Source organism: Molothrus ater, chromosome 4 (genome assembly GCF_012460135.2).
Source record: "Molothrus ater isolate BHLD 08-10-18 breed brown headed cowbird chromosome 4, BPBGC_Mater_1.1, whole genome shotgun sequence".
Classification (NCBI taxonomy): domain Eukaryota; kingdom Metazoa; phylum Chordata; class Aves; order Passeriformes; family Icteridae; genus Molothrus; species Molothrus ater.
Window position 1 is genome coordinate 18115822 of NC_050481.2, and position 15675 is coordinate 18131496.

At 42.6% G+C, this 15675-nt stretch overlaps 1 protein-coding gene across 15 annotated transcripts in view; it reads left to right on the forward strand.

The window, feature by feature from the left end:
• ADGRL3 (adhesion G protein-coupled receptor L3) overlaps nt 1-15675 on the forward strand; it is a 494343-nt gene that overhangs the window by 428532 nt on the left and 50136 nt on the right. For all 15 annotated transcript variants that reach the window (XM_036381490.2, XM_054514770.1, XM_036381492.1 and 12 more), the window contains 4 exons: nt 895-1104; nt 1598-1818; nt 8608-8674; nt 10094-10185. In XM_036381490.2, the coding sequence (XP_036237383.1) occupies nt 895-1104; nt 1598-1818; nt 8608-8674; nt 10094-10185 (590 nt within the window). The remainder of the gene's footprint in view (nt 1-894; nt 1105-1597; nt 1819-8607; nt 8675-10093; nt 10186-15675) is intronic.

Below are 15675 nucleotides of genomic sequence, written 5' to 3' on the forward strand. Positions count from 1 at the left end.
CAGGAGGGTCTCATCACGTGCCTCCTCTTTCCATGAGGGTCATGCAATGTAAGCTCAGGAGCAATGCAGCAGTGTTTTGTCAGCAGAGCCAAGGCTCAGCTATCCTGACTCTCAGAAAACTTTGTTTCCTAGTTTTACACTGGCTTTGTTTGCATGGCTTTCAAGTACATCCATGTTAAAAGTTCATCACAGGGAATCAGTCACTTTCCAGGCTGTCTTAAAATCACTGTTCTGTTACAGTTTAAAAGCAAATTCGTGTTAAAAGGTCTGTCTTTTTTTCTGGGTAATGTTCTCAGGATCAATCTGACTTCCCAGGAGTTCTAAAATATAACTCCAGGGTTTGAAAAAGAAGAATCAAACTTCCTTTCTCCTTCCCCTGTGGAAAAAGAAAAAAAAAAAAAGTAAGCAATCTCTTTCTTTCCAAAGCCTCCAAGCTCATACATCTCTGAACATTTAAAGAGAGTCTTTTTTCACTGTTGGCAAATGGTTGTAATGGACTTGCACTTGTTGGACATGATGTTGTTAGCATGAAATGCTTTTTTTACACTTGAATCACTCTGTTCAATGGTTCTGTATACTGGGTGTCCAGGCACTCCTTTGCCATGCTTGTGCAAGATTGAGCCACACGCAAGACTAGCCCTGATATCTCAGTATTTTTATCAACAGCATTATGCTTCTGCAAGGTTTCGGGGTCTGAGTCTGTTCAGGGCACCTGCAGCTTGCAAGATGCTTTGGAGTCTGTGTTTCAGGTTGCAGCTGTCTTGCTGCAGGGTTCAAGTTTAGGTGCATTTAATCTTTTTGCTACTCGTGCCTTGTGCCACAGAGAACCTCACTCTGTGTGCAGTAGAAGTCATGCATCATGCACCTGATGAGATATTTTTGTTTTACCTTCAGCACAGCGATGCAGTCCACGACCTGCTCCTGGACTTCATCACATGGGTCGGCATCCTGCTTTCCCTGGTCTGCCTCCTGATCTGCATCTTCACCTTCTGCTTCTTCCGTGGGCTGCAGAGCGACCGCAACACGATTCACAAGAACTTGTGCATCAGCCTCTTCGTGGCAGAGCTCCTCTTCCTCATCGGCATCAACCGGACTGACCAGCCGGTAAGAGACAAAGCACTTTCTGCTTCTGTCACGGGCTCTTGTCTCAGTGCATCTGCTATGTTTGACCAGTGAGAAACATTCCAGCACTGTCTTCATTCCATGCACGAGTCCTCACAGGGCTGGGCCCCCAGCTGATAACTGGGACTCACATGCTCATGCCTGCTGTGATTTCGGGGGCTGTTGCTTGTCAATGTGTGTGTGAGTTTAATAAGCAGGTTGTAAAAATGAGCTTATACTGTGTACATCTTCATCCGCTTATTTGCATGATTGTGTACGTGCCTGCCTTTGTATCTTTTAGTATCACTTATATATGCTTGTACTATTTTAAAACAATTCACACATATTTCCCAAGTGAAAAAAAGTTCTTCCTTTGGAGAGGGAAGATAAGAACACCCTCATTTTTATTAAGCCTCCAAGTAAGAGTACTCCTGACTGTTGCATTAATTAATCATGCTACAAACACCTTCCCTTGCTCTTTTCAATCCTCACGCAGATTGCCTGTGCCGTCTTTGCTGCCCTCCTGCACTTCTTCTTCCTGGCAGCTTTCACCTGGATGTTCCTGGAGGGTGTGCAGCTGTACATCATGCTGGTGGAGGTTTTTGAGAGCGAGCACTCCCGGAGGAAGTATTTCTACTTGGTGGGGTACGGCATGCCTGCGCTGATTGTGGCTGTGTCGGCAGCAGTGGACTACCGGAGCTACGGCACGGACAAAGTGTGAGTGACCCTGGCTTTGCTCGGACCTGCTCAGGAGAGGTGGGAGTGGGGGCAACAAATGGACATGAGGAGCCCAGAGGAGTTGTTCAGGCAGAGCTCAGCTAGGAGGCATGCCTTGCCTTATCTCTGTGTTTCTTGCCGGACAAATTCCCCACTATGAAATGATTTGCAAAGTATTTTCTAGGGAAGTCAGTCGAGGAAAATTTTGTCACATCATTGCGTAACATCAGCAGAGGTGACTGTCCCTAGTCTCAGTTTGGTACTATATCAGCAAGATCCTCCTTCTCTAACCAAAGAGAATTTCTTATTTGGATGAAGATGCTGCTTTCTTCCTCTTTTTTTAAAACTGTTCTATCAAATTAACAGTGCCTGCAGGCAGAATAGGTGGTGACTAGGGAATGCATGAGGCTCTTTGCAAATCAGAACAGCTATATCATTTATCATTATGAATATTCTTAAGTGTTTTCAACATTGCTGAAGCTGGTATGAAAGCACAAGTTAGGTCATCATGCAACATCATTGAATGGAAAACAAGGGGAAGAGTGAGCCTTTGATTCTCTTTGCTATCTTTGCTACAATAGGATTAACAGTGTGTTTTTAGTCACCTTTTTTTTTTTTCTTCCCTTTAAGTCAGTCTGCCTTTCCAGTCTCACTTTAACTGAGTTAAGGGCTCAATATGAAGGCATATGTAGTAAAGAGCCATTGGTGGTTTTGAAGCTCTTTTTTGGCATAGATCAGGTCAGGCCATGGCAGCATTTGATTTTCTGTTAGGTTCAATTGCAGATTTTTTGCCTGAAACCTTATTTGTATATATGAACCTTTATTTTTTGAAAAAGCAGATCTGTAGAGCGGTGGAACTGCTCATGATCCATTACCATGCCAGCAGGCAAGCTTGGATCCCAGATGGATATTTGTGTTGTGTTCCTCCCATGAGTAGGAGAGCAGTGACCTGAATTTGTATAAATGTCACACTTCGTGGAAAGGAAAGGAAATCTCCTACAGATAAGGGTAGGAGGGTGTAAGTTTTTTAGGATCTCTACCAATTTATCCAAAGCAGTTTGACTGACTTTTACAGGCCTAGAGGGCAAAGAATAGGTAACACAACAGCTGATTGCCATTTCTGAAGGAGATTTTCCATCAGTTGCCACCTGCTTCCTGCCCCAACAAACTCTTCTATTCACTCCCCCTCTTGAGCATTATATAAGCACCTATTAAATCAGGTATGGAAACAGTTTGCCTTGTCCCTTTAGACAAATTTATTCTTAACTGTGGTGTTCCTGTGGAGGACATAGCCCTTCACAGTGGCCTACGACGGGCACATTGAGCCTCAAACATATTCCAGCAGTCTGGAAAGGACAGCACATCTGCCATTGCTGGAGCACTGTCCTAACCTGTCCAGTTTGCAGTGTAGTATTTTGTGGCTACTTTCCACACTGTTCACCCTTTGGCTTTTGCAAATAGACCTTGGTTGCCAAAATGTTTCCATGGCATGGAAGGTACAGGCAGAAAGTTTGGCTGAAATTCCCTGAAGGCGAACACTTCGCTATCTTGGCATTGAAGAGGCAGCAGTCCTGTGTGTGTGCCAATAAAATATGTCTCCCTCACCAAAGCATGAAGTGGTATTTTAAATGATTAAACATGTATATATAATATTTTGCAAATAAATATTTACAGAGATTTGCAAATCTAAAATATTTATTTATAATTTTTAATTCCAGAATGTACAATTTTATCACGTTCTCACAGAGGAAAATAAAAACCATACAATATGTTTTGTATAACTATCATGCTCCATCTGGTTGATGGATGATGATGTATTTTTCAGTATAATGTTATTAGAAGGGTAGAACTGATTAGAATTTGTAGTGAACTATATGCCAGGCATACATAATTTGATTGCAAGAAGTTGCTTGGTTTCGCCAGGTTTTGTAAAACATCCTCTGGAATATATTACTTGCCTCCCTCCATTATTTACTGCATTTGTTTAAGCAGGACTTATGGAGCTGTTAGTGTTATTTGTTTTTTGCCTGCCATTTGGTGCCACCATTCATACATCTCAGAATGATTTGCTTAAACACGCAGTGTAGGGTTTTCTTGATTTCATTTTCCTTTCTAAATCCAACCCTCCTGTAACACAGGCCCAGATTACATAGCCAGGAACAGGCAGTTGTTCCTCCCTCTGTTGCTTTACTCATCACTTGGTGCTTGTGATTGTCCTGAAGTGTCCCGTGTCCTATTACTCATATTGGCATTTTGGTGTAGCTGCTCCATAAAAGTACTCTTATACACTTAATTAATTCAAGGATAGGGATTGATCCTTTTCCTAGTTCTTTTTGTTTGTTTGTTTGTTTGTTTTAGAACACTTCAAGCCCCTTATATTAGGAGATTAATTTGCTTTTGTGACTAAGCAGCAGCATAGTGATTCCCTTTAAAGATCATCCCATTCAGGCCAGCTCAACTAGTTTTGAGATAAATCAGAAATGTTGCATCTCACCTTATTCTGATTCTAAGCTCTCAAATGAAGATGAAAAGCAGGAAACCCCACTGCAGACAGTGTGGTTCCCTCACATTGCCAAAGAGACTCTGGCAGTGCTCTCATGAACTTCTTAGTTACCATTTCTTAAGGACCTATCTTCAGCTGCTGGGTCTTAAATGGCCACAGCTCAAGTTAGGCTGCAAAAAAGAAGATACTGGGATTGTACTTAAAAAAAGAATTTAAAAGATAAATCATTTGCCTTATCCCATGTGTTAACCAAGTCCATACATCTCCTCGATGGATATGATGTCAAGGGTCATGGTGGGCAATGCTGCAAAATGCAAAGAAAATAGTATAGAAAATAGTATTTGCATTTGTAGTTAGTTTTGAAAAGAACTTGCATCTAAAACTCAGTAAAAGCTCAATTATGGCTTTAGCAGCCTTTGAGAAGACTCATGCTAGAAGCAAGCCATCCCAAATCAGCAGCAAGATGTTATTCCATATTTCCATACTTCCCCGGTTTTCATATCCAAGCCTCTCACAAATTGCAGAGGAAAGCAGCTACGCTTTGAGTGGTTCAATATATTTTAGAAACTTGTAGGTATATTCATTCACTGGTGATCAAATCTATCATGGCAGGGATCTCTTTTGTTTCTCCCCCCTTCTTCCCCCCTTTTGGAATGCTATAAAGCAGGATATACACAGTAAGTAATCCAGCTGTCAGAAAGCAAAATGAAAGCCCTGTGTATGTACACAGCCTCCCAAGTCCATCAGCCAGGCGCCGACATTTCATGCATGTAAATGCTGCTCAGAAAATAGCATCTAACAATGTGGTCTGTCTTGGGTGGCTCCACTGAACTTGTTTTATTTGCAGTGCTGCTGCCAGTATTTGGAGGAGGAAGCGTGAGCTATGTGGATGCTGAACTCCATTAAGCAGAACCTATATCGCACCCTTGAAAGGCATGTCTGGTGCATACATATCCCATTGCTGCACCCTGACAAGGAGGCTGTACAGCCACATGAAACAAACCACTGAGCTCCCATGAACAACATGATATGTTTAGGGCTCTTCAAATTTTATGGTCCAATGGCAGCTAATGATTGTTTATTGGTTATATTTAATGCACACCGGGGATAGTTTAGTATTTGATTTCTCTTCATGCAGAAAATAGAGTAAACTCTTTGTAGTCTTTATTACTTGGGCAAAGCTTTAGGTGAGTATTTTGAGTTGCCACTGTGGAAAAGGAGGAAATTAAAAAGTAAAGGAGAGCAGTGCCACAGAGCTTGTCACGAGAACTGAATTCATTGGGGTGACTTCTAGAATAAGCAATGGGGTTTTGAGCAGTATTCCCTACATACACACATTTCCTGATAATCCCTTGCCTTGCACTGAGCCCTGAAGGAGCTTGTTTGCTCAAATGGCAGCACAGTCTAAACTCGTAATGTGGCAAGTCCGTGCTCACAGTGCAGCTGCTCGTGGAGGGTCACAAGTAACTCAGCAGCCCAAGATTAGCAACTCTGGGAAGTGAGTTGCCTGATTGCTTCCTTGTTTGGAGGAGCTCATTTATGCAGCTCATTGTGCGTGTGGGTTTTTGTCTTCTAAGGCAAGAAAAGCTCAGTGTGGTACTTGTCTGATTAGCAATTTACAGCTCCACAACGCAATTGGCGGGATGCCTGTGTTTTGATGTTTTGGTCTTAATTTGCATTTTTAATGAGGTATGACTTAAACAGGTTCCGAGTTTCATCTCTTCCTGATGACCACCAAAAACCCCATATTTTTTTTAAGTCCCCCAAGCCTGAGTATTGTACACTGTTTCATAGAAAGGCAAATTTTCCATTCAAACAAATAAAAAATTACATTGCATTCTTTGAAGTGTGCAGAGAGGCCTAAAAAAAGCCTTCTCTGTTTTTCATAAGCTGTGCTCCAGCTTACGTGAAGCAATCTCTCCTAGAGCTCCTTTTGCTCCATGCCTTTTGCCCCATGCCCCACTTATCCTGATGGCAGGACCTGGTTCCTCTGCTGTTTCTCATCCACAGCATCTCAGTTGTTTTCTACAAATGAAGAGACAGATTTTTTAGGGGAGTGGGGTGGAAAATTTCATTCTTTTTGCTGTCTGGAAAAGGTACCAGTTGCTTTGCTCTTCTTTGCTGAGCCTGGCACAGCTTTTTGCTCATTCAGTATTTCAGCTTTCCCTGGTTTTCCCCATGTCCCAATCTATATGCATTCAAAGCCAGCTGCACCAGATGTGACTGAAGAGTGATCACCATACTTCAAGAAGTAAAGAGAGGGTTTATGTTTTTCCCCTTCCCCAAACTTTCCAAGATCCAGGTCATTCTTAATGCTGAAGGAAAACTAAGTTGATGGTGACTAAAATACAGTGTTCCCAACTTCTGGGCAGCAGGGGTTGGAGGCTGTTTTTGAATGTTAAACTGTCAAAAAAAAAAAAAAGTTCAAAATATTTTCATTAAAAAAAAAATAAAACCCCCACAACCCTCTGAGTCCTCTCCCACACAGCAACACTCATTATCAGTAGAAAAAAAGTGATGGGGCTGTGTATTCTGTGATTTATATGCAGCAGCTGAGGCATAAGCACCAGTTACTCATTTTTCCTGAGGCGGGGGGGGTAAGTATAAAGTCTGAAATGCCTTGTAAATATGTGAGCTGCTGCTATGCGGACATCCTTGTTTAGGAAAGGGGGGCACTTTTTACAGGGACTTCATTATCCTTGAAACCTCTATTCCTTTGTCAAATCTAGTTGCAATTGGGTGACATTTCAGACGGTATTATGGGTGATACACAGATGTCATGATGGCATAAACCTTTTCCTATAGGGAATCAGACTCAAGTAGTTTCAAGTCATTCATGTTGTTCCATTACCAGCTGCATCTAAATCACCTTGAACTTCAGCAGCCACGGAGGAAACAAGATTTCCCAGAAATTGCTCTGAAAGCCTCTGTTTGCCTCTTGCATTAAGATTTTGCTGCTATCACGTGAGGATTCTGGATGAGCAACTGCAGAGGCAGTTCAGGAGCGACAGTTAGGGAAGTGACAGTATTTTAATTTGTGACAAATAGCCTTATGATTGTGTGTATATATATCAATACATCTCCAACGCTGATGAGACCTGAAATTTATATGGTCAGGAAGGGAAGTGAGAAGTCTTCTCTGCATATTTGAATTTACTCCTATTTTGGCTTCTCCCAGCCACAGAAGTTCAGGGCATGCTTTATTCTCTCGTCAGGCATCTCCTGCTGATCATCTCCCATGGGGCTGCTGGCGCAGACCTTTCTGCCTGTTGCAAAGTCCATTAGAAGGGAAAAAGCATTAGGCACATACACTAGAGCTGTCATTTGTGAGAACTGCTATCTCCACCACCATGATAAATTCATATATACAGTTCCTGTCACTTGCCTAATCATGAAATTCTGTCGGATGTTTAGTAGAAGAGTGGTTTTATGCTTTCTCAGTCCTTTGTGTATAAACGGAACTGTGATTTGCAGCATTGCAAAGACGACAAGATATTATTATTTTAAACATCATGTGGAACTTTCTTGGAATTTACATTTGTCTGTCTTGTAACGAGTCACTTCCATTTTATCTTCCTGTCGCCTGGAATGAACTAGGAATGGAAATGTAATTTCCCAGGGGCTTTAAAAAATGTGGGGAGTATTAAATGCGGTTGAAATTAAGCGATTAATAATTTAGTTTTAGGCCATGAATCAACTTCTTGTGATAGCGCAGACCATATGCAACCCTGGAAACATTAGTGGAAACAAAATACTCAGGAGGTTCAGGGAAATAAAACACTTTAAAGGGGAAGTTGCTGAACTTAATTAAACCTCAGCCTTCTGTTATCCAATTCATGCTTCCTATTTGCACCAAAGTTTCTCTGATGTACTTGCTAGAGAAATGTCATCTCGCTTGACAGCTGACAGACAGCTTGCACTGCATCAGAGCTGGAGAGCAAAGAGGAGCACAAAGCAAAGAAAAAGCTCTGTGGATGTTCCTCAGACCCCTTCCTTGAAAAAACCCACAGTTTAAGGAGTTTTTCCAACAGATGCAGAAAGCCTTAGCAAATAGGCCTTGTGCCATTTTCTCCCTGCTTCCTCTAGAGGTAATTATCTTACTCCATCAATAGCGCTGTCAGAAATTGGGCACATAATTCAGCATTTAAATGAACAAGCAATGTAATATTTCCTGTCTCCCACCGGCGTGTTTTGCAGCTCACATTCTTCTCTGTCACTCTCTCACTCTTGATGTATGTCCTGGGTGCAGTCCTTGAATGCCTTCTTTCCCCTGTGTTTCATTACAGATGTTGGCTCCGACTTGACACCTACTTCATTTGGAGCTTTATAGGACCAGCGACCTTGATAATTATGGTAAGAACTCCTAATTAACTACTCCATCTCTCAGGTCAAGAAATAAAACTTTTGCTGTCCCTTTTCTCTTTATCTTTAATTTACACAGATTAATTTGAGGAAGGCATGTTCTTCTTTGACCCTACCTGGCATAGCAATTAGACCCTCATTATGAGAGGCTCTTGGCATTGCAAAATACTTGATCAAAATGGACCAGGGAGCTTCAGAACAGGCACTTGCAGAGTTTGGTTTTTACCGCTGGACATTTAGAAGTGCCAAACTGTTTTGATGCCACTCACTGCTCACACCCTTTTTGAATTCCAGAGTGAAGTTTTGCATTGATAATGCAAAAAAAAAAAAAAAAAAAAAAAATGGAAATTTGGGACCAGGGATGGGGGGAATGAAGGAAAGTCCAAAAGTGGAAAAGTTTGATGAGGGTTTTTCCTAACCAGCAGAAGTTGAAACTTGTGAACTTGTATGACTTCATGTTTAGCATATTGCCAGCATATCAGCTCACACAGCAACAAGGTAGAGAACCCAACTTCAGAGACAGCTGGAGTTTTCTTATACTTTAATCGCTACAATATGGCTTAAATAAACCATCCTTTGTTTTGACTAGGCTACAGTTTGGCTAGCACAGAAAGCCAGGCACTCCCACTTCAATGCAGACATTGTCTCTTCTTCTGCTTCTCCTGCAACTTGGGAGCCATTTCAGCAGCCTTCCACATCAGGAAGGGGGCCATGCCACCAACTACAACTCTTGGGGGTTTTTTCCCCCTTAAGCAATTCATTCATTAAAAGATATCTTCCCTTTTTGATTATGTCTCAAATCCTAGACTGGGCTTTTTGGGAAACTCCTTTCCAGGAATTGACTGCCTTGTGAACACTGAGGCATGGAAGCACCATCGCATCTTTTACAGAACTAATCAAACCATTTTTTATTTTTGTTTATTAACTTTGCATTGTGCAAAGCACAATCAGCTGTGATTTCCCTGCCCACCTGTCCCATTACAATGTGTTTAAAAGGTGTATTCACCAAAAAAAAATCCTTTTATGCTTCATTACTATGGGGCTGGCTAAGTAATATGCTGGGAGTGACTTTTCACGACTGTACACATCTCAGACACAGAGAAGCCCTTACAGCAAATATTTTTAATTTTCCATAATGCTCTTTGAGGCACTGCAGTTGAGATTAGAACCAGCCTTGTATCAGCAGTGCCACAGCTGTACTAAGGCTATGGCATCATCAGTCCTGTAATCTACGGGCCAGGTCACTTTGTAAACTGCTTAGAAATTCTCTATGACTCAGTCACTATAAAGCTGTACCATGAGCTAATTTCCTACAGTAACCCATCTGTTACAGAGAAGGAGCTGACTTTCTCCCCATCCTGTTGTGCTGTGTCACATAATCCTTTTTTTTTTCTTCCCCCTCCATTACAGCTTAATGTCATCTTCCTTGGGATTGCTCTCTATAAAATGTTTCATCATACTGCCATACTGAAACCTGAATCTGGATGTCTTGACAATATCAAGTAAGTGGTTTTTCTCTGCCTGTTTCTGTCTTTTGCTGTTTATTCCCTCATTCCTCTGATGTGCGAAACAGGGGAACCAGCTCTGGCAGCAGCAGTGCTGAGCAGGGATAGTACCTTGGGCTATGGCACTGCAGAATGGTTTCTAAAAGACACCAAGTGGCTTATGATGAAGCACTATACTGGGATTTGGCTGCAATTGTTGGCATTTTCCATTCAATTTTGCATGAAGGAGGCAAAGGTACATTTTCTGTCCTTGAAGCAGGTAACCTTCTAGTCTTCGTAAAGGAAATTGTGCCCAATAATTACCAGCTAATTATTGCAGTCTCTACAGGGAAGGTGTTGAAACAGTTGATTATTACTACTTCTGTGTGCTCTGAGGGCGGCTGCCTTACTTGTTTTCTGTTTGTTTTGGCCCCTGACAGATTCCATAACCCATATTCTCCCCCGGAGTCTGATATTGCTTTCAGCAAAGTTATCCAGGATTTTCCTGGGGGTGCCCACATCAGCAGGTGGATGTGCTTGCCAGCCAAAGCATGTTTTGCCCTTGCACTGGGTTAACATCTGAGCCTGGGCATCTTACTGTCTAGCAAGCTGCTTCATTATATTGGTAGAGTATTAGTCTCTGTCAGTGCCTGTTTATTCAACTACCTCTGGCTTTAATTACGCTCTTCAAAAACACAAGCCAGATTTCAGGTGCAGCGCATGATAAGATTGGGAGCCTGCTAATTAATAAAACCATCTAATGAGCTTCAGGAGGAGGAAATTGTTGGGAGTCAGTGCTTTACTGCTCACCCAGGAAAGGAGAGCGTGGTGCAGCACGGCTTGAAGTGGGTTCTCCTCTCTCATTCGTGGTAGGAGAGGGAGAAGAGGCGTAAGGGGAGCTCGTTAGAAGATGTCTGAATTGCACACTTGCAAAGCAGCTCTCAGCAAGGCTGTTGTTCTTGTTGTTCTTACTGCTGAGCTGCTCTTGCAGATGCAGCTTTAATTTGAACCAGATCAGAGCCCCCCCAGAAACTTTCTCAGCAGGCAGGGCTTGCAGTGCCATTGGTGTGTCACGACCTGGCATGGTCCTTTGGGCGAAGTTTTAGTGTCTTAGGTGCAGCTTCTCCCTCAAGGGTTGGGAGGAAAGGGAATTGGAGTTTGCACAAATGCAGGAGACCCAGTGAGCTCAGAAACCCTCAGAGCCCTCATTCACCCAGGTTACAGGGAGTCTGCTCTGCAGGGAGCCTCAATTCTTCCTGCCATTGCTCTGCTGTAAAATGAAATTAGAGAAGAAATCCCTCCTGGATGTCCAGGATTGATCCCAGAAAGATAGTCTGTCATTTGGTCTTGGATGAGGCATTAAAGGCATGGTACATTTAATAACATTTATTAATATGGCTACTTGTCATGCATTAGTGCTATGGGATTGCTCGCTGAGAACAGTCTCTTTAAGGTTACCCACACAAAATCATCTTACAGTATGACATTTAAATTAAAAACTGGGAAGAAGAAAAACAACAAAACCCTTATAATTAAAGCAGAAATAATAAATGCCTACTGAATAATCTTCTTGAGCTAATCTCTGGTATCTTTGTTTAAAATGCCAGGAATTTATACAACCAGTTGCATCAATTATAATGTCATTGTAAAATATTTTATAGGTTCGTTGGCAGATGAGTGTCTATTCCTGATTTGACTTCATTAAAACGTTTTGAAAACACAAGCAATTAAAATACTTTTAAGTATGTTGCTGATACTCTTCCAAATGCATTGCTTCATTACAAATTACTTTTTATGCTTGAGAAAATAAGAGCAACATAATATAAACTCGGGAAGACCCCAGTCTCACCCCAGGAAGTTTATCAAACCATGCATTTCAGAACAGACTTGATTGTAATTTCTGAATACCTAAGCAGGACATCATTAACTCTCTAAATTCAAGACATGTGTTGTCTCAGTGTTGGATGTGCTTGAGTTAGGAGGAAGTGCAGATTTGTAACAGAGAGGGGAATTCACTTTGGAGGGAGGTTTCCTATGGAAGAAGGGGCTTGCAATCTCGAGAAGAGTTTTCAATAAGACCATAGTTGTCTTCTAGATACAATCATAGTCTTGCTGCAGGTAAGATCGTGGTCTTCCTGCACAATCATTGGCTCTAAGTCAGTTGCAAAACGTGGATGTGTTACAGCAGCTCTGGAATAAAAAGACACAGAATATTTATTTTACAGGGGACCGCAAAGATCCTATCTGAGCAACCCTCCATGGGTCTGCAGGGTTAGTAAAAAGGCACCCAGGTCCCAGAGCCTTGTGTCTTGTTGTATCAGTTTATATTTAATAAAACAAACCAAACCAAGGGCCTGCATTGGAGGGCCCCTTGCTGCCATCTGCATGTGACAGCTTTACAGCACATGGAGAGCTGAATGAGAGCTTGTTCTCCCAGCTCATTTCCTAGCATTACTCTGTGTTAGGCTGTGGTGAAGCTCTCGCAACATAAATCCTGAGCCTGTTTAACAACAGCAAAATACTTGATTCCCTATGGCAACGTAAAAATAAAGGCCATAAAATATTTTAATAGGCTGTTAATAAGCGCCCCTGCAATCTGGTCCTTGCCTATGTCACTTTAAAGGTTAGAAATACATTATGAAGTATAGAAAATAAAGAGCCAAATAACTCCACTTAAATTAATGAACTTGATAAGGGATCAGGTGTCACCTGGGATACCTTTAATTACTGCACCAACAGAAAAACCATTCAAAGGGCAGTGCCTGAACCAGATGTTGTGTGGCTGATAGATTTGTAGGCACTGTGCAAAGTTGTAAAAATAAACTTCCCTAACCTTCAGGAACAGTCCCTGGATTATTGTGCCAACATGAGAGATTGTGACATTCCTGCGGTGGGGCACTGGTTACCCAGGGGTTACCCAGCAAGAGATTTGATGAGTACAGAGCTGGTTTATTTTTGTCCTTGTTAACTTTTCTGGCTTAGCCCAGCATTTCAAGAGAGGAGGAGGTTAACCACATATGTGGGTCCTTCACTCTGTGCCAGTGGCATCCTCCCTGTATGATAGGTTGGTACTGAGCCTATTCAGTGGGTTGTGCCCACTGAGACAGCAATATTTGTGCTCTAGTCCTGCTTTTGAGGCATGTAGCCAGGAAAAGATGTGAGCCTGTGTATGTGGGATATGTTGTTCAGAGCTGCAAGAGTTTCTGTGCCTGCCACTAATTGCAGGAAGATATTGGCTTCCATTTCATAAGAGATACCATCCCCAAAAGTTGCATGCTTTTACCTAGGCCCTTATCAAAGAGTTCTGTTTGATGTCTTTCTTCAGTATATTTACACAGAATTTTTAAGGATTCATCCAGAATGGGGATCTCTTCTGCCCTTTAAAGATCTTTTTAGTGTGAAGTGACACAGACAAGAATGGCCAAACAGCTGCCTCTTGGGTGGTGTGTGTAGCTTCTCACCATGCCTCCCCGAACATGCACTGGGAGGGGATTTTCCTTCCCAGCCTTTTACAATGGCTTTTTCTGGGTGCTTGAAATCCACTGTGGCCATTGCTCTTTCATCTGTGTGTGGCTTGTTGGCAAACACAGGTGAGCAGAGATAGAGAGGAGCATTGTTTAGTCCTTGGCAGCTCTGCCCACATCACGTGTACCTCAGTCCTGGCCCATCTGAGGCTAAAAGTGGGATGCAAAGGGTGCACAAAAAGGCTCTTGAGCACAAAACTAATTTACTGTCAACAAACGTACCCAGGAAGGTGTTGTTTTGGAAGATTGATTCCCCCAGCCTTTACAAGCTTGCAGAGAAGGCACATCTTTCAAGGCAGGGACTACGTAAACTTTTTGGATAGCGAAGGCCTGCTGTGCTGCTTGCACCTGTAGCCTGTGAGGTGGAGGCTGTAGGCATATCAGCACAGTATTGATGCACTCTTGCTAGCAGATGGCTCCTCATGAGGATGTGTTAGCAGCTGGAATTCTTTGGAGCAGCTGTGAGGCTGTTTCACTGGAGGTTGCTGCTGTGTGGAGTGATTTCTGGAGCCAAGCGACTCAGAGGCTCTCCTTTGTGCTTTTCCATTGTGCTGGGAAGGTGCTGGATGTGCAGAACGTCTCAGATTGTCACAGACAAGACTGCACTGAATCTTTTTCATATTCACATTCCTGTGGGAAGCCATATGTGACAACGGAAAATACATTATATTTGAATAGTCCAGCACGGCTCTTCCGTTTTCCATCCATCAACTCCTTTCCAGGTGGTCAGGTGTGCACTGTGGCAGCTTGCACACCAGGTTTCCATCCAACCCATGCCAGATGCTGCAGCACAACAAACCATCCCCATTTCCAGATGCTTAACCACCATTCTCTGTGCAAAACAGGGTTTCAGGCAAAGCCTTTGCATTGCGTGGCAGTGCAGTGCTTGTTCTGCAGCCATTTAAATAATGCTCATTCAAATCATCCTGGTTATAGTGAAGGGAAAAAAGGAAGAGCTACACTGATGATAATCCAGATGCGCTCTTGAGGGTATCCAGTGAAACCTGAGCTCTTGTCTTTGCTGCAAACTCTTGTTGTGCACTGTGTGGGGCTCATTAGTTAATGACATGGAAAACTGCTGGAAAATTGGGAGGGGAGAGAAGTCATTCAGCTAACAAAATGCAAGTCCTACAAGCAAATTAAGAGGGTTCATCAATGGAGGCCAAGCAGCTGCTGCACCTGAAGTTACAGTGGACTTTTCCAAATGGCTGGAGGGGAGAGGATCCCTCTCAGCAGAGACCAGAAGCCATCATTTTCTCTTCCTTACAGATATAACCATTCCTTAGAAGTTCCCACAGGCATCCATCCCTTCTCTCCCTGGTGCTGCCTGGCTGTGGTTGAGTCTGTTAGTGTTTCCCCAGGCCAGACCAGACTTCTTGACATTCTTCTATGCTGTAGTATGTGGCAACTGAATTTTATTTTGTTTACTTTGGAAGAGCAACACATCAGCTGTAGCTGCCAAGAGCCGTTGCAGACCCATGAGAAAGAAGGCAAGAGGCAAAGGGCTTTGCCAGTTTGTTTCCCTTTTTGTCCCATTTTATTGTGTTATTGTTTCAGTCAGGGTGTAGCTTGGGTTGTGCCATAGACCACCTGCGTGCTCTTCAGAAAGCACAACATGTGGGGACTCCTTCAAAGAGGAGCGTGTGAGTCTGTAGTCCTGGGTTTCTTGGAAAAACTCATTTAGTGAGGTAGAAACTCACCTGAAAGTCATCCTGGAAATTTAATTTTCTTTCCCTCAGACAGGGAGGCCCAGGGTCTTAGCTGGGAGCACCTTTTGTTGCTAAAGAGGCACTATTAATTAGGGACCTTGAGATACTTTAATCCTGGCATTAATCACTGTAGTTGTGCTGCAGTTTTCTTCCTGTTGTGGAAACCTGCTCCCATCCCATCTTCCACAATGGAAGATTAAAAATGAAATGAAATTGAAGATGAAAAACATGAAATTCCCTAGAAAAACGCGCGTTTATTCTGAGCACACAGGAGA